General features: G+C 42.0%; 1 protein-coding gene across 15 annotated transcripts in view; it reads right to left on the minus strand.

Moving 5' to 3' along the window:
- The window catches only part of MYO1B (myosin IB), a 135,746-nt gene that overhangs the window by 75,512 nt on the left and 32,610 nt on the right, over window positions 1-27,624 (minus strand). For 9 of the 15 annotated variants that reach the window (XM_040069302.2, XM_058421289.1, XM_040069303.1 and 6 more), the window contains 2 exons: window positions 15,775-15,915; window positions 2,547-2,662 (listed from right to left, as the gene is read on the minus strand). In XM_040069302.2, coding sequence (XP_039925236.1) covers window positions 2,547-2,662; window positions 15,775-15,909 — 251 coding nt within the window. In that variant the 5' untranslated portion in view covers window positions 15,910-15,915. Of the gene's footprint in view, window positions 1-2,546; window positions 2,663-15,774; window positions 15,916-16,010; window positions 16,105-19,639; window positions 19,647-20,897; window positions 20,922-27,624 lie in introns of those variants that run through there. The other 6 variants (XM_040069308.2, XM_040069310.2, XM_040069299.2 and 3 more) reach the window with 4 other exon arrangements.

Raw genomic sequence — 27,624 nt, forward strand, 5'->3', positions numbered from 1 at the left:
GCTCAACAGAAATTTACACATCAAAGAAAACTAAGTATGTACATTTCCACAAATCAATGGGGGTTTTTACCCCCGTGGCAAACAAACACCACAAATTGCAATTTGTCTCACAGCATCTCCTCATTAAAGTTCCTGAGCAGCTAAAAAAAAGAAACAAAACACCTTGAAGATTGCAAGGTCTCTGTGGAAGTGCAGCAACCTCCCCAGACATGCCTGAACCCTGCTGTTAGCAGTGACCTACTGCTGCCAGAGCAGCTAACCCCAGAATTAGCTGCAAGCTCCAAGGATGGGACGATGCCAACTCCATCCCAAAGTCTGTCCTGACCAGCAGGGTAGGCAAGCACAGTGTTGGTGAACAGCCCAGGCCTGGCTCCGAGCCACTCTGCCAGCTCAACTCATGATCCATTAACCAGCATCCAAGGACCACGTTTGCAGAGTGGACAACTGGACTGACAGAAATTCTTAGGTACAGTACAAGGCACGCCACACTAAAGGGCATGAAAAGTGGTTTAGCCTTGCCAGAGATGCCATAAGGCAGCCTACACAGCACTTATTTCACACACCTACAATAACTGCCCAAATATCTCTTGAAGATGGTGAGAAATTTACCAATTTTAGCAGAGCCAAAAGTGACTCGCTTGATTCTACAATTCCCATAAACATTTAGAGACAGGCGGGAAGGGAAGCAAGGTCACCATAAAGTAAGATCATTGTATATTTCGACAGTTTGGAAATGATATATCAGTAATAGAAACCATAACAAAGATTATTTCCCGATCCTTTATTTTTAAAGGTATTTTGTCCACTTAGCAGGTGTCAGAAGATAAAACTCTCGCACAGAAGCAATACAAAATAAAGAAAAATTGTGAAGAGATCATATCTGTCCAAAACAAATTAGGCTTACACTTCTCTTGACTTGGGACCCTATCCAAACTTGCAAGGAAAATCTATTACTATCAAGTAATTGAGATCTACTGACAAAAATGAAAAGTCAATATTTTTCTCACTTCAGTCTCCTGCTCTTAAAGTAGATTTCTAGTGTTTGGGCCCCAGAAGTCCTTGCTGTGAGGTACAAACCTGACCACACAATTATTGTCATTAAAGATGAATGATGTTTATGAAATACTTTTCTACCAAGTTCAGACTCTCATAATACACACAAGAATGACTCTTGACCATTCCTGTTCTGGAAAACCATCTCCCAAGAGAGACAGAAAAATGTGAAGATCAATATATTACTATGTACTTGATCCAAGGTGTAACCAAGTACATGTACTGACTTTTGGAATGTAAGACAAACTTTAACTCACAGGTATTATTTTTAAAATACTCCATCATTTGACAGCAAATTTTATGCAGCTGAACAAAATTAGCAGAGCAGAAAGTTCTTTTAGCAGTTCTTACTGTGTCAATTTAGCAAGCTATTTGGCTTGCTAAACAAAACCGTGAAGAAAGAAAACCTGAATCTAGCCGGAGTTCAGAACCAAGAGGTCCAAGAACTACCAGAATCTTATTTGATCTGATTTTTGGTCTGTTTGCATGTCAGACTATGCATCTGGGAGAGTGACAGATGAAGTGTTAAGGCAAAAAATTATTCAGAACCAAATAATTTCCAGAACACTTTCTGCATATAACTTTCATTTAACCTAAAAGTTGACATGGAAGGAAGATGCATAATTGTATGGCTCTGTCTAGACGCTTGTCTGACCACTGATTGCTCAACTCAGCCTCCTAAACTTGTGGCTGAAGAGTCAGGTGCAACTTCACAACCAGCTAGAAACACTTCTCCTTCCCCGTGTCAGACTGAGGGCAAGGACAGCTGGCCTCAGCCTCACCACTACAACTGGCAAGATAAAATGGTCACTGCAACATGCAGACCTTGAAGCCCACGTACCTCACTCTCAGCCACACCACCCACACCTGCAAACAGCACCTTGTCCTATTATTCATCCTATTTGAGTCCTAAAGTTTGCATTATGCATTTATGGGGCTCTGGCTGTCCTCTATGAATGGGCTCATTTCCACTCAGCACAGAGAAGACCAGACCAAGCTTTTATTTTCCTACAGTTACCATTCAGACATATCCAACACGTTTCTGCATTCAGCATGAGAGTTGTTTTTTTGGGGTTTTTTTCTGCGTTATACAAAGATAAATTAAGAGTTTCAGATATCAAAAGGAACACTATATGATTCAAAAATATTTAACACCTCGAGGCTTCCAGGAGGCAGCCTGGACTTTGAAAGAAACAGATTTCCTTGAAAACAGACTGCTTACTTTACAGTGCTGTAATACTGGCTACTGCTAACAGTTAGGGGAAGCGTTCTGAAATGCACATACCAGGGCCTAAGCACATGAAAGAAAAAGAGTAACTCATTTTCACCTCACTCTAAAATATGTCTGAGCTAATAAAAATTCATTTTGGGGGAGTGGTGGTGTGATTTTTTCATTTTGGTTGCTTTAATCAACAGATCTTTTGAGAAGAGAGACAGCTGGTACCATCTGTTCCTGAACAGAATGAAAACTAAAATTTTTTTGCTGTACTTACATGTGAGGACTGAGTTCATAGAAGTTTCGGTTTCTGTATTCTTCTACTTTCTCTGGAGTATAAATGGGTAGAGATCTGTAGGGGTTTATTGATATCACCACGCTGCCAATGTACGTCTGTTGAAGGAAAAGAGAAAATTATTGTGGTTTTTTCTTTTTAACATACTTTTTCTGCTTATATATTATTTGACCATTTAATACTTTCATGGAAACAAACCTAAAAAAATAAAAAAGGCTTAATTGTAGCAATGAATAAATATGTTCAAACATTCTGAAACACCTTTCAGATTCTCTCTTTGCTGGGTATCAAGTAGGTATTTCTGCATAACTGAAAGCCTCTGATGAACACTTTCTAAAAGAAAGCCCAGGCATACTATGTTTCTGTGGCTAATTCAGCTGGGGGAGGGAAAGGCAAAAGGACACAGATGTTCACGAAAAACGGACTCCATCTGCATGGCAAATGTCACAGGAGCTCCGCTGCAGCCCTTGGGCACTCACACCAAACCCCACAAGGCAAGGCTGGCACTGGACTGTGCTCCTCTTCCCAAGGAGGAGCTTTCTGTCGCCTCATCAAAGCCTCAGGCACAGAAGGAACCTGAAGGGGAACAGCCTAGGAGAGGTTTCTGTCAAAGGAGAGATTTACTGTCAGGGTTCAAGCCAGACAAAGCCCTGCCATGGTTCCTCAGCAGTTTTTATTTCCAAATGTTAACCGTACTCACCACCACCACCCCTGGAAAGCAAAGGGAGAAATGCATTGTTTCACCCTGTTAGATCCCATGCACTGCTGGCCTCAAGGAAGACCACTTCGGCACACCATGACTCCCACGTCTGCTCATGACACAATTAACTGGAATCCTTCATCCCACACCGTTCTGTGCCTCCCTCCAGCTCCAAGGGCCGCAATCAAATGCACTGAGTGGCAAAAAAACACCAAAACCCCATTCCACCCTGCCTGCAGATACTGACCAAAGATTAATAAACCCCCAAGTGTTTAGTGCTCTTTCCACAACTGTGAAACAAATAACACCTGATGAAACATGGTTTTCTAGTAACCAGTACTTCCTGGGAGGGATATACACAAAAGCCACAGGTTCCCATTACTAGGATTACATTTGCAGTAACAGCAAAAGTAAAATAAAAAAACCAAACCAATAGTTTTTCCAATGTGCTACAATTCAAAAGGGTTTCTGTGCAGTGATACTGCAGTGCTTGACAATCACTATCTGAATTTTTCCCCGTAACATTTCTTAGATAAAATACTGTAATTTGCACTTTTAAATGGGAGGAGAGGCATGAGGAGCCCAAGCTGCTGACCAGCATGTTCAGTAGAGCACCAAATTACAGCCAGGGCTGCAACAGCAAATGACAAATATTAATTGTTGCAACCCTTCCAGATCTAACTTCCATGCCTAAAGCAATTTCCTGCTAAATGCTACTAAATCTGGTCCTAAGCAGAAAGAGAGGAGAGGACTATTTCCTATTTTCCATTGCACACATATGCACAGGCAACCTTTGAGCTCACATGGCATCTTCTGTCCCAAACTGAGTAGAATAAACCAGGCTGCAATGGCATGAGGCCTCCAGAGACCCTCACAGCTCATCCTTGCAGCATTTCCTACTCCTGAGATGGATTAGAAGCAGCCAAATAATTAAGAGGTTTGTTTCTTTCAAACACACACTGGAGTGTGTGGTTATGCAAATATTCTTCAGATAAAGAAAAAATTGTTCTAGTTTTGTGGTCATCCTCCCCTATGGAGGAAATAATTTTCCAACTATGTCTAATCTCTTCAGCTGAACAAGATGGAACGGCTAAAATTGCCTTTCTGCAGTGTTTACTTTGCTCTCTCTTGTCGCATGTGGCCTTGGCAATTTGGAAGCCTACAGATTCCTGGCAAGAGTAACAGATGCCCAAGGGTAAGAAGATTTCTAGCCTTCCCAAGTGAAAAGATAACCCACTTACGACTCTTCTCTGATAAAACATTAATAAATTGTTTCCTCCTAAATCTTAGGAATTTGTGAGCTCAGCCTGTTGTGAAACCAGTGTTGCAAAGTATCAGCAGAAGAGAGATGAAGGCCAAATCTTAAATATTATATTTTGAAACATGAATTCTTTGGAACACAAAGACCTGTCCCTATTCTGCTACCACAATAGCATACAATTTAATTGCCAAATTCCTTGAAGTACCCTGGGACATCAAGATAAAGAAAGATGACTGAAAATGAAAACCTTGATTTTTTAATTTTGAATACAGGCATTTAAAGGAGATCTTCATAGCTAAGTGCTGCTTAGACAACGTATTTTAGGAATTCAAGTCAGCTCCTTACTGCCAGACACGAACAAATACAGGCCTTTTCCTAAAATACTAATATTTCAAAAGGTCAAATGGCTATATTGAAACAAAGACATACTCCAATCCATTTTAAACACCAAGCCAAAGTGTGCCAAGAAGTCTTTGGGTTTGTTGCAAAGCTGCTTACAAGAACTAATACATTTCCTCTTCCGAAAATGCCAGTCTCTCGAAGCTGATGCCTAATAGCTACTTGCTACTGGTGGTCTGTGAGATTTCACATTACAGGGATAAACAGATCCGGAAAATAGCTTTCCCACATAACATCTGTCTTCCCACCAGAACTCTATTATAAACAAACAAAACAAATGGCTTAAACCCTTGAGCGAGCGACAAGCACAGAAACATTCCAGTGCTGAAAGCAGAACGCCCAAGAGTAGTGGGAGACCATACCACAGCACCCCAGGGACGAAAGGGATTCTTGAATTGCCCTGCTTGAGGACAAAAATGAAAGAAGAGTGGCCTCGTGATGATGGATGCACAGAATACAGTCAGGAGATTTGATTTCTTTCTCGGTTTGACACGGTCTCGTTACGCAAGTGTGGATGAGATCTGCTGTCTCCTCAAGTTTTGCTAACTAGACTCTTGATAATACCTCTTCCTCCCAGCTTCTACTTTATTGCAACTCACAAAGGCACATTCTGTGCTTGCTCAGAGCACAAAGCACAAGGACCCTCACTCATCATTTCTCAGTGCATCTCATGTGGCACAGCAACACTGCAACGGGCTAAAACATCAACTTCAAACCAGAGCGTTCAAATTTCTGTCAACTTAAACGGCAACACACGCTCCACCGAAACAACACATACGACTCATTCCTGTTCAGATAAGGGGTTAACACCTCAAGCACGAAGAAAATTCCAAATTCCAGTTCAACTGGAAAAGCTGTTAATGTTTGTCACACATCACTTCCAAATACTGGTCCAGATGCAATGAGGAGACTCTGATGTCCCAATTTCCCCCCATAGGACTGGAAGCCAATGTAACCACTTGGGGCAAGATGTTAGTGCTACTTCAAGTTTACAGGCACCATACAAGGCCTTCTGAGCCTTTCTCACTCAAGCAGACTGGCTTAAGAAAACACCTCAAAGAGCAAGATGATAACAAGGATCTTGCTGCTTGTGGGAAATGTACAGGCAACAGCCTCTTCCCAGTCAAGGGCCAGGGAATGTTATTGCTAAAAACTGGACATTTCCAGCTGAGAGGCTGCAGAAACCTTACACTGAGCACAGTGATAGGTCCCCAGACACCTCTGCAGCCAGGTTGCACAAGCATTACACTGAAATCTGATACACAGGAGAGAGGCTGTGCAGGCCAACCCAAGAAGGGCATCCTTTAGAAGAGCATGAGTACAACTTACGGAGAGTATTTCACACCCTGGGATAAAATATATTAATAATACTATTTTTCCTCCTGTCACAGGTAGAGAGGAGATTGCATGGGCAGAAGCCAGGGAACACTACTGACACCAGCTGGGGCTGTCATAAAAGCCTGCGCCATATCCTCAAAAGCTTTTCTGGATCTGTGGCAATCTTTGCAAAGCAACCTTCAGCAGAGGTTAAAATCATTAAACATCTACACATATTTGTTGCAAGCCTTTTGGAATTGTGTACCCTACATCCCTTTTGTCAGCTCTGATAAAAAAAACAAACCTTACTGCTTCTTACCTCTTGTAGCCAGTAACAGTCCGGAGAAACTGCTGCTGCACACAAGTCAGTCCTGATGTAAAATGCTTCAAGTGTTAATGTACCTGGCAAGTGCACTAAATTCCCAGGGGCAGCAAGTTTTCTCTCTAATTTTATTTAATTTGTTAAACTTTGGAGCACAGAAAAAGAAAAAAAAGAAATTTTAGTAAAATAAGCTAGTTTGGATTCTTCCATTTATGCCGGCCAATTTTAATACTCCAGATATACATAATGCACTTTCCTTTAATAATGGCTCTGCTCAAATAATCATTTGGTTCCCACAACTTTGAAGAGTTTCAGATCATGCCACCAAAACAATTCATTGAAATGGGAGACAATAAAGTAGGATCAAAGAAAAGTGTGACTAGGTTTTATTGGAATAAATCCAACAGTACTGCCCAGCACTGTTTTCGTTGTGATGGCAGAGGGCTGTGTTTTGGATTTGTGGGGGTTTTCTTAACATGACACATGAAAATTATATTTCTAATATAACACTCGTTTTCCTTTGTATTTGCCTAACCTACTGCAGTTCTGGATCTTGCCAACTCATAAACACATGTGCCGCTGCATTTCAGAACAGCTGAGGCCAAAGAGATGGCAGAAGAAACCTGTACTTACATGTTTTAAGTTCTTTGAGCTGTCTCAATCTCAAAAAGACCTCAGCAAATTTAGAAGTACAACTTTATAATGAAGTTTCCCATTTTAATAAGCATTACCAGCTAGATCAGTACTGCATTAAACTATCACCTATTATTCGAACAATCACATTGTGAGCTTAAATTTGTTTAATATTGTGGTTGGCCACAACAAAATAGTTAAATGCACTGTGCCTCTGAGCAAAAAACCTGAATTTTTTCAGGTTGGAAACACAAAGTTGCAAGAGACAACATTTGAAAAGAGTAAGGAAAAGAGCAGCATCAAGACTAAAAGCAAAACCAGCTGAACCCATTGTCGTTTCTGGGGCTTTGATTTACTGTATTCCTGCGTATAGCAATGGAGGTGTTTGTATTTGCTAGGTGGAGAGGGATGGGCTGGGTACTTGAAGACAAACAAACAAACAGAGGCGGATTTCATCCTGTAACACTCCAGGGTTTGCCGGCACTGTTTCACAACAGCACACACAAAATAAACTCCACCTGTGATCCAAGCCCAGCAGCTGCACTTCAGGTTGGGGCAACGCTGGGCTAACACTGCTTGTGCTTCAGTGAGCTGGGAGCTTGAGCAGAGAAATATATCATCGGATTTCTGAACAAACGCAGACTATTCTCCATGATGATGAAAACTCTCTTGCTCAAGCCCACCTTCCCAGAAATACAGTGGACAAAGTCTGTATGTTGTAATAGAAAAAAACCCAATCCTGGTGAGCTACTCTACGTGCTTAATGCAGTTATTAACCAGGACAGGCAGCCTTGTAAAACCTGGATGGGACAGTAAAGGCTGTAAAAAACTACCCAGAAGAGCAGTGGATGCGGTCCTGAAGGGATGACAAGGGAAAAACAATCAAGGAAAATAAGAAACTGAGGAGACAAAATAACAGTCCTGTAGAAAGTACATTAATGGCTGATATAATGACTCAAGAAACAAAGCTCAAAGAGGTCATGCAAAAGCAGAAGCCTACATCTGTATCCCAGAGCAAACCACCACAACACAGGTAACCTGCGCCAAAGAGGAGAACCGCACTACTAAAATATTCCTCAATACAGGCTTGATCCTGCAAGTCACCATGCAAGCAGCAGCAGCCTGGACAAGCTGTGGGCAACCAGCACTGGCCAGGATCAAGCCCTTAACTGCACTGCAACCTGTTTGAGATCCAAGCCCTGAAGTAAGAGCAGATCATTTGCCAAGGAAAGACACCCACACTGCAAGTCGGAGCGAGTACGAGAAGCGGATGCGTGAGCGCAGATTATCGGGTTTCTCCTCTGAGCTTCTTGAGGGCACAGAAATCTCTGCCCTGCTCAGTGAACATTGCTGCTAACCTCAATGACATTATGACAGACTTGAGTGTTGTTATTAATGAAGCTGACTAATCCTCTCTGCTGGCCTCCTCTCCGGCTACATTGAGACGATTTACACAAACAAAGAGAGCTCCTACACAGGATACAAATACAGGCAAAACCTGAAAATGAACAATGGAGAAGTCAACCCAAAGGTGACATGAGGAATTTTCATGGCAGTTTTTAAACACCCCTAAACATCAAAGTCCTTGCCCGTTTTTCAAAAAAGAATTCTTTTCACAAGCAAACAGTAGCTGGAGATCGGATATGTCTGTGCCAAGAAACCACTGGTGAAAACATTAGTGAGAGTATTCATTCCAAAATGTTCCAGTATTTCTGTATGAATGAAATGTGGGGGAAGAGAAGGGGAATCTTCTGCCATGATGCAGCCAAGGCTAACTTATGCTCTTCAGGGTGAAAGCCATGTTTTTTACAGCCCTTGGACACTTTTGCTTCTATTTCTCCATTTGTCAATCTTTCATTAATCTTCCTTTAGTGTTTTGGTTTCATAAAACATGCACTGAAACCATCAACAAATGCCCCAAATGTCATCATCACCTTAGTGAAGAAATACAGTCTTTTGAGACAAACCTACCACTGTAACGGGAGGAATTTCCTACGCTTTCTCCTCTCTTTTTTCAAACTATCACATCAGAGGCAAAAGAGTAAGTGTGTGTAGGGGAGGAGAAGACCCCTACACATAGCCCACCAAATGCATTCAGTTTTCTCTGATCCTTATTACTTACTTTTCTTATTTTCTTACTCCTTTATGCAAATACTGCATGGATCCCTACAAACAATGCCTCAAACAGAGGCTCAGAATCGTGGGAGCCGTACAAAAAGGAAAGGAAACAAAGCACTGCCTTGAGATAAATAGCTCTCCTCCCACAAAGCACTTCAAGGTAAAAAGCAGCCAACCTGCTGTGAAAATCTTTACTCCTGACTCTGGGCAAGTCATAAAGTTTGCTTTGCCGGAGCAGGCTGATGTGAAGGGCCAGAGGACCCACAGGATTTTTATCTAGATAACAAAGCAAAGCAAGATTTGCAGGGTGGCAGAATACTTCTTAGGCCCCAAGCTATCACAGCAAAAGATGTGCCTTGGGCACACAAGCCTTTCTTCACATCTGAAGAAGCAGCAGGCTTCAAGGTCCTAGCCTGTGGCAGCTGCAACAATATTATTACTACAACTCAGTAGCTTCCCTCAAAGGGCAACACTGTTGAGGCACTGATGGGAAAATTGCTCAAATCCGCACAGGCATTCCCCAAGGGAGGAAGAGAAGAAGATGGGAGGAAACTCAGGTCCCCTGGGCTCTCATCACAGGAGGGAGCTCTGATGGCTGCTCTGATGCAGCTCTCAAACCATCCTGCCTTTTAGAAGCTGGTCAGCCACCACACCTGCCACTGCTCAAACTCCCAAAGGAAGACCAGCAGCCCTGGCTGGACTCAATGGATAAACACAACACATGAAAGCACAGGAGAGCAGGGTCAGATCTGGCAGGAGGAAAGGCTCCTGCAAAGCACAGTCCCGCTCCCAGCCAGCACACATGCAGCTACGCTATACGCAAAATCCACAGGGGACAACAACCCTCATCAAAACAAAGGACCCCACTCGGCCTAAACAACAAGATTTTAAAGGTGAACACAATCATGGTGCCATCAGGAGGTCATGAAACTGAGAATAAAATTGAACTTCAACAGCCACTCAGTTACTAGTGCCACCCAGATCTTCCCAGCAAGCTGCATTTGTGTTTCCCAATACCTCAAGATACTCACTCAAGGCTGATGCTGACCAGGACAATTGGTCTCACATAATTCTGTTCCCTACACTGTTCTTGCAAATGTAGCATCTGGAATACCAGATACGAGTGCAGAAGGAACAAAGCCACTGTGCTTGACAGCAATTCAGTGAAGTTCTAAATAATCTAAGGTAGCTGAAAATGGGTTGAATAAATAGTATAAGACAGACACGGTGGAGTAAAGGCAATTCAAAACCAGAAAGGCTAACCCTAAAATATTAAAGCAATTGAGATCAAGAGGAAGCAGCTCAGTCTATGAAACAAGCACACCACAACAGCCATGCCAGCAGAAGGCAGCCACAAGGATGGTACCTCAAACAGATAAAACAGAGTTATTACCCTGGAATGCCAAATATTTAATGTTTCAGTAATAAAACAACAAATGTTCAGTAACATAAGACTGCTGCTGCCCAAAACAGCCCACAAACTCCACACACCAGAAAATAGAAATTAAACGCTGACATCAGAGAAAGATTCTGTTTTGTTGTAAGAACAAAAAGCAAACAAACATTTTCTTGTAAGGAACAAAATGTTGACCTCTGCAAATTTGGGCAGACTTCAAGAAACAACATTAACTGTGGGGAAAAATGTGCAGGGCAGCAGAATAAAGCCATATCTGACCTCTAAAGGCTGACTCCTGTGAGCCTACGCAGCTCCACTCCCCTCCAGACTCCTCACACCTCCCTTGACACTTCCACATGCCTCACAGAGCAACAAAACCAGCATAGAAATAAGTTTCAGACCAATAGAAATACTGCAATTTATCCAAAATCTATACCATTCATGAGTGACTGTAAATGCGTATATCGACAGATGCCCCCTCCCATTTGTCAGCATCCCAAACTACAAAAGAAAAATAATTGCTGAACTGGATTGGGCGAGCATATTTCAGCCAACTTAGGGGAAAAAAAACAAACAAACCAACCTTAAGTGCGGGAGTTCAACAGAACAAGTCAAAAATTCATCAATCACACACAAACTGAACTTTATGAATGCATTTAAAGTTTTCCATGCGGTCTGCAGGTCACACATTTTAACCACACAAACTGCTCCCTGAAACCTTCAAATAATCAACATTGTGGGATTCTTTCCTACTTGCTAATGCATTGCCCGCGAGCCACATTTTACTTCGTAAAGTTAAGGAAAGACTCCCACGGGCTTTTGTTACAAACAGTTACAGAAAAGAACTTTTGTGGAACAGCAATGCAAATTTCATCAATGTGAAGTTTAAGAGTTGCAAAAAACAATATAATAAACAATTACGGTTTTCTAATGAGATTTTTCTTGGTCAGACATACCTCAGACATTTCCAGACATGACTAAACTCTAAGATTCCCATTTCCAATTAACACATGCGTGTTACCCAACAAACCCTCTCCCTCCCAAAGCCACTCAGCATGAGATTACTGCAGAATCTGATGGTCTTTAGAAGAATATTTGGCCTAACTCCAGCTTCACCAGCCCTCACGCTTATTTTTATAGGCGCAGCCTCCAGCTTTGCGCTCTAGTATGTAACACAACACCCGAGTCTATTAAACTTTCCACCAAATACACATAAAATTGAACAACAGGTAATCAAGCCACAGCCTGTGCCCTCACTCTCAGGAGGGAACCCATTGCCCTGTTTGCAGCATGGCATGAAACTCCGGCAATGTTCTCGAAGGGCGTGCAGTGAACATGCGTGGGGTGATACAAAGGGACCATCAGAGGATCCAGATCTAAATGCTTTTGCAAAGGGAGATCTTATGGAGGAGATCTAACATTTCAAAGGGGCAAATAGAGCTGGCACTACGATCTCCAAAGTCAAACATAACAACTAGAAAGAGACTAGAAAAGGCAAAAAAATCTTCTAATGGAATGATCCCAACTATCTTGTCATCTTTGGCTGTGAGGAGGGGAGAGAGGTTTGGCATTGTTCAGTGAATGCTCAATCTGACTCTCACATTTCATAGAATCACAGAAGAGTTTGGGGTGGAAGGAATACTTAAAGGTCTGTAGTCAAGCCCCTCCACAATGAGCAGGGACATCTCCAACTAGATTAGGTTGCTCAGAGTCCATCTCCATGGTAACCTTGAATGTTTACAGAGATGGGGCATCTACCACCACCTCTCTGGACAGCCTGTTACAGTGATTTACTATCCACATCATAAAAAAAATTCTTACTTATTATCTAATCCAAATCCACCCTCTGAGTTTAAAACCAATATTCCTCATCCTGTCACAACAGGCTTTCCTAAAAAGCTCGTGCCCATCTCTCCTCCAAGTTCCCTTTGCACGTTCACCTACCAAGACCGGCTAACACAATCGTGCAGCATCTGGCCAACTTTATAGCATCTTCAAAGCTACCTGTGTTACAGGTCTCATTCCTCACAACAAACCCTTCTGAAGGTTACAACTGCAACTCCCTTTTAAAACTAACACGTGTAGCACAGACAGAGCCTTCATTCTGCAGGAAGCAGCTTAGAAAACCACGCTGGCAAGCCTGGTTTGCTGCAGCTTGACTTTGTTCTTTAAACTTGGACACAACTTCTGGCAATGCCTGCAGTGGAACACTGACACGAGAGCTGAACTTAAGCCCACAGCTGAGCCATTGAAGGACAAATCCATTCCTACTGCCCTCTGAAAGAATCCTGGGAGGTCAATTTCTCTATGTAGCTCGTAGCTCGTTGGAGCAGCAGAAATCTGCAGTCTTGGTTAAGCACCAGCAGCAGCTCTTGAATAGCGCAATTTGGTTTCCCCAGGATGCAAACCACAGATTTTACATGGTAAAGCAAGCCCTACTTCCAGGTGTAACAGAGGCTCCATTGTCCTCAACAGAGTCTAAAACCAGAAATGCAAAGTGCAGTTGCCGTGAGTGGTGGGAACAAGGAGAAGGTAGAGAAGAGTTTGTACTTGAAAATTAACATGGTTGTTACAGTGAGCATCATTCCAACAGTTACTGCTTTACAAATTTTCTAAAATATGCAAAGAGGCATGAAAATCTGCAAGGCAGCAAAACTCAGCTGATATGGAGAAGAGACATACCTCAAGTGACTTGGGCAATAAAATCATGCAGCATCACAAGCCAAGTAACTTGCATACTTAGTAGCAGCACGTGGCACAGGCATGAACATCTCTTCCCAACACTGTGTATAAGTGAATGTTTTAATATTTGCAAAAATCTGCAACATTTGGCCTTCAATATTGTGGATTCACGCACAGAGTTTGCAAGACCTTGACAAAACAGGCTTTCCCACATGCAAGCCAAAGGATCCTACATTGCTAGGGCAAAGTGGCACCTGGTATCACCTACCAAAGCACATCCTACAGATAATTACATAGCCCATCAGTGCCAGGTGCAGCAGAATTGGAAACTGGGGGGAAATACATACTTCACTGTCACCATCTCAAAGAACTGTGTGTCTGAACACGCATTGTCAGCTAGCTCATAACAAAACAGAACACTCATTCGCCATTAAAACATTCAGTTCCTTTCAATAAAAGGCTATCCAGTCTGAATTAAGCAGAAGCATGTAACTAAATACTTCCAAATCCATAGTAGTTGACAGAAAAAAAAAAAAAAAAAAAAAAAATCACTCCCATAAGATTTATAGCAATCTTTCATAAGAAACTGCTTAGTCCAGGGTGCCCTCACACAATAGGTTTGCCTCTTTAATGCTTTAAATAAAACTTTCAAATATGACCCAAAGACTGGGCTGGGTGCTACTGCCTCCTTTAATCTCCAGGCAAATAGCTCTTTCCTTTTCTTTTCCTTCATATTTTCTCGAGTTAAATGGAATGAGATGATTCAGTATCACCCACTGTTACTGTAGACATTAGGAACAGAGTATTAACCCTAAAACTGATGTGGAACATGTTAAGCATACAAGCCACTGACTGGAAAAAAACCCTCTGAATTCCAGAAGAGGCAGCCACTGCAGTTGCTGAAAATAAAGGATTTGCCAGAAGCAAGGTGAAAGAGCAGAAAAGAGAAGTCTGGTATCTACTTGCCTGTATCAGTCTCCAAGGGTTATCCATAGGGAACAGAACCCATCTTCAAGGAACAAGGAAAATTTAAGACACAGTTTTGCAAAGGTAAAACTCAAATGTATAACAGAAGTTTAAAAACAAACAAACAAACAAACAAAGTTAATTTTTTTTAACCATTGAGGAAGAAATGTTTCCACAAATACACACCATTTTGGTTTCTTCTTCAACAAGGTTTTCATGGATACTGAGAGTCTTAATCTAACTTTATTATTTAATTTAAATTGTCTATACAACATGAAGTTGCAAATTGATGGAAGTGATACAATAGCAGTTAGGAGCAACTAACCTAATTAGTTAGGTAAAAGGGAGCAGGCTGGGTTGAACACGAAAATTGTTTGAGAACAAAGATGTAGCAGACAATGAATAGCAGAGGTACAAAAGCACAGACTACAACTAAGGGATAGAAGAAGCAAACAAAAATAGCACAGATCCTCCCATACCTTCTCCTTTCCTTTCTCCAGTATAATGAAACCATAACGGTTCAAATGCTTAGCAAGAATGAACAATATAATCACACTAAAAATTAAAAAGGTGGGAAGGCTAAATTATAATTAAGTACAGAACAACTATTTGATTTTAGTAAGCTGCAGACAATTGCTTGCAGACCACAGATATACTTTGGCTTAAATACCTAGGCTCACCAGCAGCCTTGGAAAGTCTCTACAGACCATTGAGTTCACACAGCCTAAGCAGTATAACAGATACAATACTGTGCACATTTTAGCAAAAGTGGAACAAAGAGATGAAGCAGGAAATGAAAGGCTTAACTGGAATCACCATTTGCTTCTTCATTCCCTGCCTGTGTTTCAACTGCCAGTTCACAACATCTCTCCTGTTGATCATCACTCAGAGATTAATATGCCTGAAGACTTTGATTACTTCCACATATATGCAACCTCATTGTATTTAGTTCAAACCCTTTCAGTAAACACAGCCTTTTTGCAAACCAAGGAGAGCAGGCAATATTTAAGTTACTCTTAGCACATTCCAAGCATGTATTGTTTCTGCTTCAGCCTGCTCTAACATCCTGGAAGTGCCTGCCCTGTAAGTGAATTATTTATAACTGCAATGCCCTCTGACAACAGGCGCATCAAAGTTACTGTCAGCAGCAGTTCGGGAACTGGTTTTTGTGAAAATCAGAGGTCCCCCATGTCATGCAATGGGGAAAAAGAAAAAGGAAAAATATCCCAGATTGGAAAGGTCAGACGCAAAGAATGCAGTACAGGAAAGACTACAGCACAAGTAAGGTTTAAAACATCCCTAATACAATAGATAAGGTTCAGGCACTCAGACTGTGTGTATCCTTATAAATAAACACATATCTTAAGAATGACAGCATAGCTCCCCATAGGATGTTATTTCTTAACATATACTCACATAAACTTCATCGTGATCAAAGCGCTTCTTCAGGTTATTGATGAAGGACTCTTCATTAAGTGGCTCTAAAAGAACCATATCTCCCACCCCTATCATGTCGTCTAAAAGCGACGTCTTGACCTCCATTTTGGCCATTTTGTCCTGGGAAAAACAAAAGAAACAAGAATAAAACAAACATTATTCACAGTTATTACCTATTAACACCACTTCAGGAATAAAAGCTAAAAGAACACTACCTTAAAATTAAGTTTCCAAGGGAAATCCTCAAAGTCATTGCATCTACCCAGACAGGCCATAGTCCACACAATTCCAAAATGTAACTTCTAATAGTCAACAATGCCTTCTGGTCCACTATACATTAAACATGAAACTCCTAGAAACAGGAATGGCAATTCCAGTGGGCATCACAACCAGACTGTTTGGATGACTTCAACACAATGATCAAGTTCATGCAAGTCTCCGTGTTATCAAAAGCTTCATCAGGATCTCCAAACTAGGGTTTAAATTTGTCAATAACCCTAATCTGAATTTCTTTTTCACCCTTACGTGCATTTCTCCAACTCCATTAATACTGAAATGGAAACTAACTCGGTGAACCCACCCAGAGACAAAAAGCCACAATATTTGATTTTAGTTCATGAACCCTGGGCTCTAAAGTCCCTATGTTCCAGTACAGCGCTGGTATCGCCTACACGAAGCTACCAAATTACTTCATTTACTTGTAATTTTGTTGCTTGAGAGAACGTTTTCACGGGGCAGCAACAATCCAGCGTCTGACAAGTGGAGACGCTGCATCAATATAATCAGAGTGGCAAAAGCCAGAAGCTGGGCTTGAGCAGGGCACCAGGATCAAACAAAACAAAGTAAGCAAGCCTGATAAAGGAAGTCATTTAGACAAAGAAGTCAAGGTCAGGCCAAAACTTAGCACTTGTTTGATCCTCCCAGCCTTTCATCCCTCCAATCCTAGCGCTGGAGATGACTGAGCTCCCCGACAACGCTGGGCACACAGTTGCTGCTTTCAGCTTTCACGAGCAGACTGAAAAATGCGCGGATTCACAGCAGCAGCCGGCAAACAGGGACCCAGAAGTGAGAGACCAGCTTTGCTGACCACACAAACCAAGCACCAGCCACACCTACACAAAACAACAGCTCAACTTCACCAGTCAGCTGTCGCCTCCCAGCTACAGAACGCTATCAGGCTGTCCTTGGTCCCCCTACCACTGCTGCACATTTTAATCCTAAGTATTTCTTTCTTGTTTTCCAAAACACCATTGAGCAGCTATTACCTTACACAATCAGTGCTACCTTGCCACAGTACCTCTCCATCAGATGACTAATTTAAAACAAGCAAAGTCTTAACTCTCTCTTCTGCCCTCAGCCGCCACTTCACTAAAAGTTATTTGACATTTTTCATCCGTGAGTGACATTTGAGGGATTTTAGATCAAGACTTAAGCCTTGCTTGATGTTTTTCCAAATTCAACGAAGAGAAGCGCAGCTCCACAGGCAGCTAACAAAGCTATACAAAAAGATCCCCAAAACCTGAACCAAGCCTGGGAATTACTAGAAATTCACATGGAAGTGCAAAAACAGTGCTGAACCATGGTAACCAACCAAAGCTGAGTCAACTCTGCTAAACAAACAAAACAGCATTTATTTTAAACAGAAACACTGGACAAATATTTTTCTACAGTAAGATACTTTTATTCTTAAAAGTTCACCTCTCTGAATCACCAAAAAAATTTTAAACTTTCGTAGAATCTTTTCAGAGGCATCACTTCAAATTCTGCATCCCATTAAGACAAATTCTTTAGACTACCAATTTTGTTTCAGTGATCTAATTACTTCCCATACATCAAGTAATGCTCAAACAATTTTTGAAGGCTTTAAAAATAAAACCCTTCTCAAGTATGGAACTTATTAAATAATGGGTTTGTGGCCAAATACATGAAAAAGCCAAGACAAAAATCCTAATAAGGGCAATTTAAACCTAAAATTTAAGTTTTAAGTACAATGCCTCATTTACCATTGTGAAATTACATACCACCTACCACACTTCATGCATCACTGCTTGGGAATTTCAAGAGCAAGAGTAGCCAAACCCATCAAAAACATCCACGTATTCCCAAACTCAGTGGCATGTTTTGCAGAAGAGGTGCGGGAAGACACTGTATCTACTATTATAAGTCAGATCAAAAAGGTTGTATGCAGATATTGACTTACCAGTATATTGGAAAAGCTCAATTTTATGGTCGGAGGTTAATTTTCAGCTCATTTTTTTCCACAATAGTTTACAGCACTCTATGATTAAAGTGTTTTTCATTAACTTGCGAGTTAGAAAATACTAGACACCCAAATGATAAAAAAAATTGAACAGGTTGAGACAACTTATTTAACACTGATACCTCAAAACCATTTTCAATAGCCTAGCCTTTGCAAAAACTCATTAAAGATTACCTCCAACACTTATGTACGATTCAAGAGAATTCTGCCATACCATAGTTGTCAGCCCTTTGCTTTGGTGAAATCCAATCGTAATCCCTGCTCTGCTTTAGCTAACAAAGGAAAGCCCAGCCTGTGGGATAATTTGGTTGTCTGAGGTAAAAAGTGTGGGGGGGAAAGCACTGCTAAGAGAAATCAACAGTGTTTAAACATACTAATCAATTAAATAGGGCTTAGTAACTGAAATTAATCTACTAGAAGAATGTAGTAGAAGACCAATATATAGCACTTTCAAGATACCAAATGCTAATTTTAGAAGTAGCCTTATAAAAAAATGTCAAAAATCAGCACACTACACAGAAAGAAAAAAATAATCAAGCCCTTGCAACATTACAGGGCAAAACTTCAGAAAAAGCTCAGAAACTCAATCCAAGTCCATGTCCAAGTATTTGCCATACACCCAGAGATGCCTTGCAGCTGTTAATATTTCCCATCAGCACTGCTGACAGCACGCTCACCACAGTTTGGAGAGCAGCACATAAAAGCAAGTGGCTTCCTTGTGCATGTATTCACACACCTTTAAAAAGATGAATGCTTCTCAAGAACCATTTCCAAGGATCAGCTCTATGAGAGGGATGGGACCAGAACCTGCTCCCAGCGCCGGAGAGATCAGGAGGATTGGATTGCTCCTCCAACATTCCCTGGTCTCACCCATACCCACTTACCACTTGAGGCTTCTCCCAAATTTACCCTTCTTGTCCCTAAAGGAAAGATCAGCAGCACTTCAAAATATCTCCTTTTTCTGTAGGCAGCTATCAAATCTGCTCTTCCTCCCTTCAGTCTCAGATCTAAGCCTTAATTCAATGGAGCGAGAACATTTGCAACATGTTTCAATTCTCAGATTTTTTTTTTTTTTTAAGTCTTTTCAGTAATCCTTCACAGTTTGATCTGTTTTATGTTGGACACCATGCCTGGGAAGAGAAGTGCTGGGCAAGCCATATCTTTAAAATGCTTTTATCCACACATTCCCACGCCACACAAAGCCTTTTAAAACAGACTGTTGTACCCACTGCCTGCAGTGCCTGCGATTGCCATCCAGCCAGGACAGTTGAATCTAAACCCTTCTTGCCCCTCCTGGCCACAAGGATGGCAAATTAAAAATCACAGCATCCCGCAGCAGTCATATCATTGGCCATTCTGAAACAAGAGCTAATGAGAACTATAAATAGAGGAGGATACTGAGAACAGGCAAACCCCCCAAAGCCTCGTACAATTAAATACACACATTCTCCACGAGGGAAATGAAGTAATACCCTGTTATTGGCATACAGCACATTACAGAATTGTCCAAGGTTTTCCACATCACCCTCCAACATCAGAGCAGCAACAATTGTCAGCAGCTTCCTACAGCTGTGCAGCCCTTACCTCACACTCAAGAGTTTGGTGCGCTGGAACTGTCTGCAAAGGTGGCTTGGCTGTTTTTTTCTTTCCAGGCATTGTAGCAAGAGGACAATTTCCCTACCATCAAAACTGACACAGACGTACTCACATATGCTTCAAGCTCTGATTATTTAAAACCAAAAAAACTCCCCCCTAAAAAGACCCACAAAAAAAAAAAAAAAAAAACCCTAAATAACTAACTAAATAAAAATAAAAACCAAGGCTTTGGTTTCACTACAACCAGCTCGCGATAGAAGATAACCCCCCTTTTTCTTTTCTAACTCTTAACAGGGACAATGTGCAACATCAGTGATTCAGTAGTGGAGCTCAAATTGATTCCACGTTCCAGGGCTGATCCTGAGCCCCTGTCAGGCTGTAATTACACTTGCCCACCCCTTCCCGCTTTCCTCTGTCCGGGAGCAATCAGCCCACACAGAGTGGGGACACTGACACACCACGGCTGCAAAAAGCAGCCAGGGACACAGTGTCATTACTTGAACAAAACAAAACCAAAAGGGGCTGCAACCATCATCTCCTGCTGCTGCTCATGACAAGCCTAAGTACCAATTTAGCAAAGAGGCAGGATTTAAATTTAACCTGTTCTGCTGCCCAGCAAACCCCGTGTCTCTCCAGCCTCTGACTGATGCCCCGAAGGCGCACGTTCATTGGAAACACCCTGTGCTGGTTCACCAGGCAAACTGCGGCAGTCTCTGCAGCTGAACTGCTACAATGCCCTTTTCACTCAGAGCTACATTTCCCGACATCAGCACGTGTGACAAAACATCGATACATCCAGAGGAAACCCTCGCTTTCCCTCCAGACCCGTCCCATCTGCTGCCTGGCCACGGTCTGCAGGAACACCTGCACCCTCTTTCCCAGCTGGGACTGCTCCCAATTGTTGCTCTGACACGTTGTCCGTGTCCTGTGGAAAAGGGCACGCAGAAAACAACTCGATGTTGCAGCCCACTACTTTTTTCTGCAAGAAAATGGACTTGAGGAACGTGACAGACAAATTGCAGGAAGGAATGTTAATGGATATCGCACCATCAGTAAAAGCACTCAAAGAACTAAAATGCTTCCTCTGAGTCTCCATCTTTCCTTTTGTTTTCACCAGTGTCTGAACAGCTTCTGAATTCCTATTTTTTTCCTCGCACTCCTACTGAACAAACCAGTGTTTTCCAAACTGGAAAGGTTTATAATTCGGAGCTTTTGAATGAGCTGATGTTTCTCACATCTTACCTACCAAGCAAGAGCTGTTATTCGAAGCCTTGTGCAACCCCTCTTAAATTTCCGTGGGCACTGAACTTTACACACGTGTACCGGATTCCTTGAGCACTTAACAACAAACAGCCCCGGTGAATTACAAAAGTAAAATGCACTTAACAACAAACAACCCTGGTGAATTACAAAAGTAAAATGCGGCAATACGGGGTGTATCTGTATCGGGACCGCAGGAATGTTTGCATTCAGCATCAGCTAAATGGGAACAGCCCTTCAGCAACATCAGATTAGGGCAGTTTCGCACCAGTAACTGCAATTTAGATGACAGAAGATCTGACCAGAGAATTCCATAGGAGAAACGAAGCCTCCGCTGGCCTCTGCTACCAAACACCAGCGTTTATCTAAAGGTTGGGTAATTTTCAAGAAAGAATCGGGCTACTTAGGGTACTGTTGAACAAACAGCTGCAACCACGTGAGGCAATATCATCTTTTAATAGTTTAACAATGGAGACTTAACTGCAGTTTAGAAATGCTGATAGTGTGATAATTAGACTGCATTAGGACATGTACAAAAACGTTTGCCGGGACGTTACCTCCCCCTGACGTAAACAGGGGATGAAACTTTCTTCATTAGCAGGACTCTCATAAATGCAGAAGTGAGAGGTTTGGTTGTTGCTGAAGTTCTTTGGGGCTTGTTTGGGAGTTATTGGGGGTTTTGTTTTGCTGTGGGAGTGAGGTGTTTTTATTTTTACCCCAGCTTGGTTACTACCCACACTAAGCAGTGTACCTCCCCTAAAGTGAGAGAGATGCCTCTCTCATGCTTCTGTTCATATTATGATGAGACTATGAACAACTCCGGTATCACTGAAAAGGTGCACAGTACCTTACCACAAAACCAAAATCACACGAGCCATGAATGCAGAAGGTACAGCTTGGCCTTTCTTCTCTTCCTTAAAAAAAAGCAAACCCAAACTAATTCAGCAGCCTGAGGGGGCTGTGTTTGCACTTCTCTAAGGCGAGTTTCTGTTATTTTTTTCCCAGTAGTTTGAATAACATTAGCATGGATATCACCTGCTCTACGAGACCATGGGGTATATCTATTCTATTATTCCTCCTTTATAGTCCCAGCAGTACTTGTCTTCAAATTACTTCTGATAATTATTTTGCAACCACAACACAGTAATGCCACCAGTAATTGCACTCTGGGGTTGATCTATTTCCTAAGTCAACTTTCTGCCTTGCTTTAACTCATCTGGGTCAGTCATACAGTCACACCAGGTTTTGGGAAAAACATTTGGGTCTTTCAACGTTGCTAAGGCACTCTTCTTGAGCAGCTGTGAAAATACAGTCAAAATATATCTGCTACTCTCCATTTTTACCCTGCAAATGTTCCTTTACATTTTGGATTATATTGACAGACTTCAAAAAAATATAGGTGTGAAGTGGCTTTTTCTGTAAATGGTTATTCTGGAGTCCTTTTTTTCTTTTTCTTTTTTCTTTAATTAGTTTAATGGGGAGAACACCTTGAGTGTTTTCAATGCATTTAGAAATAGATCTTCACTACCAAGGCTATTTACAGTCCAAAATTCTGGTTAAATTCCCACTGAGTTCAGCAGAAACAGGATCCATGATGGTTTCTTATATTTAGGCTTTTCTTAGTCATTGCCTAGCCACAGAGTTTTATAATCATTCCAGGTCCACATCCACAGAAAAGGATAAAGCATTCAGCAACAAAGGAGGTCAATTTTTGGCACATACACCTTGCTAAGATTTCCTTGAATCTTTTTCAAAATAGGGAACAAAATGTGACTGGAAAGCCAAAAGTTGTCAAAGGTCCTGCCTTCTCCCCCTAAACCAAAGACGAGATTTCAGACTGACAGTGTTCTTTGGACAACACAACTTTCAAAATGTTGGCAGGACAGGATATGGACACATATAAGACACCCTCATTCTTTCAGGAAAAAGAAAAAAAAAAAAATCTTTTACTACTGGATAGCAAAACTCCACTAAGCAGTGGGTGCCCTTTTAAACTGATTATCGTAATCTTTCAAGCTGCCGCTGAAAGTTTTCAGCCAATTTTGGGGGCTCCTGCCCAATCCAAAGGTTACGTTTGCAGAACAGGGGCACAAAAAACAAGGCAGCATTTATTTATATTAGGAGTTCTTCTTTGTTTGCTGTATGTCACACAGCAGCAGCTTGCCACCACACCAGAGCTTGGATTCAAAAGAGCTCTCAGTAGCGGATCCCCACAAAACACTTACAGACAATCAGCCCTCACAAAGTCAAATCGCTTCTTTCAACTGAGGTTTCAGCCCCTCGGGAGCAATCCAGCAATCAGCTGTAATCGAGATCGTTGATTAAAAGAGGATTCTTACTTTCTGTTCCACACAAGCACAGAAATCAGACCTTGCCTTCCTGCAGCCAGCACGGGAATCACACATCCCCGATACAGCAAAAGAACCGCTCGTGGTGGAGCGACTGGAGTGAGCACTAATGTCCATTGTTGGTAAGGTAGGCACTAAGAGATGTGCAAATACTACAGGGTTAAAATACCAGAGTACACACTAATCTTCTGCACAAATGCCTTGTTGCCTGTTGAGCAGGCGGTGATAAGCCCTGAAGATATGCAGAAAATGAAACAACAGGCCAGGTAACGCCACAGCTTCACTCAGCTGCCAACAGCAGAAGGAAAAGCAGCCACAGAGTTGTCACAACAGTCACTGAACCGGGCTTAAAACCGGTCACAGATGAACACAGACCTAATCAGGAGCTTCAGGAAATCCAGGTCCCAGAAGAGGCACTGGTGCCTGTATCCACCCAGCATGAAGTCAGCCACAATGACTGAGTGCACCCCAGCTCCTAGAGCAGTTGGCGCTCGCAGGATTCCACAGTTTCCATGCACCCATATCATCCTCCAAGCACTAAAAACCTGGGTAAGGCAAAATTTTCCCCGTCCTTTCCCATTTAAAACAGGAGGAAAAGAAATCACCCAAACACCACCCCAAGGATCTTATTCTTGCCCACTGAAATGTCCCTTCTTCAGAACCTCACTGTTCTTGTGATATTTGTAAATAAATTTTGGTATGTTTTTAGCCTAGTATTTTATGAAAATAAGACAAATCATGACAGCTGTACATCTCTTGGTCTACACACCTACTCTCTGAGACAAGTCTGATGTTGAATTTCATTCAAAAGGACAGAGTAAAGGACAACAGAACAGCTGATTTTTCCATACAAAAGCAGGCAGGAGAGGAGATCTGAGCATAATCATTCCATCTGAGACATGGGTTGTGAGGAGAACAAACCCCTTATTAAATACCACAGAGCAGAAAAATTCCTCTGCAAAATTCCCTAGCTGCAGGAAAAGCTTCAAGGGGAAATCATGACTTCTTTGCAAGTCAATCCATCACAAGGGAAAAACCTGCAGGAAGTCAGAGTCTACTAGTCCCATTTCTCCCAGGAGTAGCTGCCAAGGTCAAACAGTAGTGCAAGGTTTCACCCTACCACTAGCCATCACTGTCTGGTCCGTACATCAATTCCTGCCCAGCAAGACACCGCTACTTTTTACTGAAGGGAAGGAATAAAAGAATTTGGATGCAAGTGTTGTGGGAAAAGGAAGCATTATTTGTCCAAACCTAAGATTAAAAAGAACCCATTTAAAGGAAGACAAGGCTTAAATAAATACATGCACTGTTTAGACATGTTTTCTTGTCTCAAGCAGTCGACTTATATCCACAATTTTGTCATTTTCATTCTCAACAGCCATTTTCAGATGGACACTTGAAATTAGAGGATAAAAGCCATCAATTGCCAAATCAAGGTATCTCCAGCTCTTCCTGTGTATTGTATCAAGAGATATTTCAGACAATGGGAGTGGTTCATGAAGTTGCCTTTCAACACATGGTAATCACTCTTGTCCAGATGTCCATGAAGTTAAAAGCCAGCAGACAGTGTTTTTATTAACAACTAGCACGATAAACAGACATTTTCCAAACAAAATATAACACTTCACAGATTTAGAGAGGGACACCTTCTTAAAACATCAATAGAAAGCCACTCCCTTCCACAGACGGAAAACAGCCGGTCCCAGGCAGGCAAACTCAGCACACACTCACAGCTACTAAGTTTCCCCTCGCTGTGTTTCACTATCATCTGGCAGATTTTCGGAAGCAAAAAGTTCTATTCACACGAGATACAGGCAAGCTCCCCGTGTTCCAGAAATCTGTTACAAGGCACAAGGAGCTCCAGCTCTCCCATTGCTTGCCAAAAGACTTTCCAAGGTTTCTCCTGGAGTGAACTTTGTTTCGACGGAGCCCTGCACGCTTTGATCACTGAAGGTAATCTCCAGAGCCCTTTCTAACGCCGGCAGCGTGACAGGCTGGGAGCTGAACAATGGCAATTGGAGCTGTGTCTGTTCTGTGTGCTCCAGACCGCTGCCAAACCCACTGCATCCTGCAGCCACCACTGCTGCACTGCACGGCTCCAGAGTGCCATTTTTCAGCCTTCTCCACGAGGAACAGTTCTTATGGTGTGCTTTATTTCTAGACTAAATTTGTTCCAGATCAGCTAATATCCACTTCTTCTTGCTTTTGCTAATGCTGCTGGGGTTTGGTTTTGTTTTTAAATTTACATGTGGGTTTTTTCCCCTCACAGGGAAGTATTGACAGAGGTTCATTTCAATGAACTTCATTCCAAATAATGCATAGCCAGTATCGCCTATTTCCTTTTCAGTGGCTTTTCCATCCCCTTGACCATTCCAATCATCCTTTTCTGGTCCCTCTCCTATTTGAGCCCATCTTGGCCAAGCTGGGTTTAAACTAGGCTGTGCAGGTATTGCTGCCTGCTACATCATGGCAGCAGAATTTCCACACCACTACCACCAGCATTCCTTCAGAGACAGTGATTCATTTTCACCCCCTCCACGACTTTTTCCTTCTCCAGAGATTCAAAGGGAATTAGCGCTTCCCTAGCTTACTCTGCATAACAAACCTCAAGTGCTCCGTCAGTCACAGACCTACTCACACACGTATAAGTTAGGAAGGGTCTCCAGACACTCAAGCAAACCACATGTTTAACTAATCCCAAAAATAATCTGCCTTTCAACCTCTACCACCTTCCTGCTGCCCTGTCTCCAATCTTCCCTTGATGAAGAGGTAGAGCAGCTATTATTTTTGCTGGAAGTTAGACATCCCAGGTATTCCTTCTTTCACATCAGGTAAGTATGAGCTCTGCTAGGAGAAGCTTTCTTCTCAGCCCTCTAACATAGAGCTCTAGCCAATCTATTAAGTGGACAGTGAACTCGTTCCCAGAATCCCAGAAAAAAAGGCATCTCTTCACCTGTGTCCCTATGTTAAGTTGCTTGTTTCCTTCCAAAGAGGAACAGTGCAGAGGATTAATAGCAACTCACTCCCTTTAACACCTCTCCTAAGAGTAGGGCTGGCTTCTCTCTATAGTGCCATCCACAGAGTCATTATGCAATAAGGACTTCAAGGATACCTCTTTGATCTAAAAGGATTCCCTTACTTGTGTTTCAAATTGTTTTACACAAAGGCATTAAACAGAGAGCTAGTGTAACTTCCTTAGCTGGTGCTTTCCCAAGATACAGAATCCAGCACTTCATCACCCAGCAGTTTCCTCGTTTCTGAGGTGAACATTCTCAAAGGTTACTGGCAAGCATTTATGCACAGCATCAGGACACTGCATATGCTCCACTGTGCATAAAAACTGGTGGTTACCTTAAAGCCCAGCCATTTCAAAGATCTTCAAACACCAGTACACTCTTGTAGACAAAAGGAGAACAGGCTTCATAAAGAAAATGCATATAAAGAGTAGAAAAATTTTGGGATGTGATGAAACATTTCAGGATGTCATGGCTCACGACCTCTTTTTCTTTCCATTGTAGCAAAGCCTGCAGTTTAATTATTCTTATTTGTAATTTATATTTGTGTTCTTATTGCAATTCAGAGTACCTCCAGTAACACTTTAGAGTATACAAACTATGAAAACTAGAGAATATTACAGGAAAAAAAACAAACAAACAAACAAACAAAAAAACCACACCCACAACAACCCAGCAAGAGCTCACACACAAAGCATATTTGTGGGCCCAGGAAACTTGTACCAGTGCTGACCAGGCTGTGGTCACCAATTTTAAAAGACTGGTTTCTGCTTACAGTAGGGAAAAATGAGTCTTTCCTTGCTGCCGCCATTTAGAAAATAAAGATCGACAACAAGCACTTCTGACAGCGCAACACCCACCAAACCCTCCTGTTACTCAGCACCCATTCCTCACAATGATCTCCTCTTTTTTTCCTTCATCATACTTTCCTCCTGGTGTTTTTTGCTCTCATGGTCCTCCTGCTCAACAACATAAAGATTTCTGCCAGTGTAAGACCCTTGGAAGGCCTGCTGCCTGTTCAAGACAGGGAGAACAAGGAAAAGTTTACCAGTGCACCCACATTGAAGAAGCAATTCCAAGGCAGCACTTCACAAAGCCAGAGACAAGGCAATTATCTAAGCCCAAGATACACCCACTCCCCATCCCTGCAAAGGAAAGAAAATCTTAGTGACAGTAAACTATTCTTGCCCTTACTCCTTGGGACTCTGGATATTTGGATTCCTTATCTTGAGCCTTCAGCTTGTGTGCTGAAGTGTTAAATCTGGTCACTTAGGCTGGAGAGCACCTCTCAGATTGCTCCCCTTCCAAAAGCTGGAGCACTGGAAAAAAGATGTTGTTCTGGCCTCTGGGG

This window comes from Hirundo rustica, chromosome 7, assembly GCF_015227805.2.
Source record: "Hirundo rustica isolate bHirRus1 chromosome 7, bHirRus1.pri.v3, whole genome shotgun sequence".
Classification (NCBI taxonomy): Eukaryota; Metazoa; Chordata; class Aves; order Passeriformes; family Hirundinidae; genus Hirundo; species Hirundo rustica.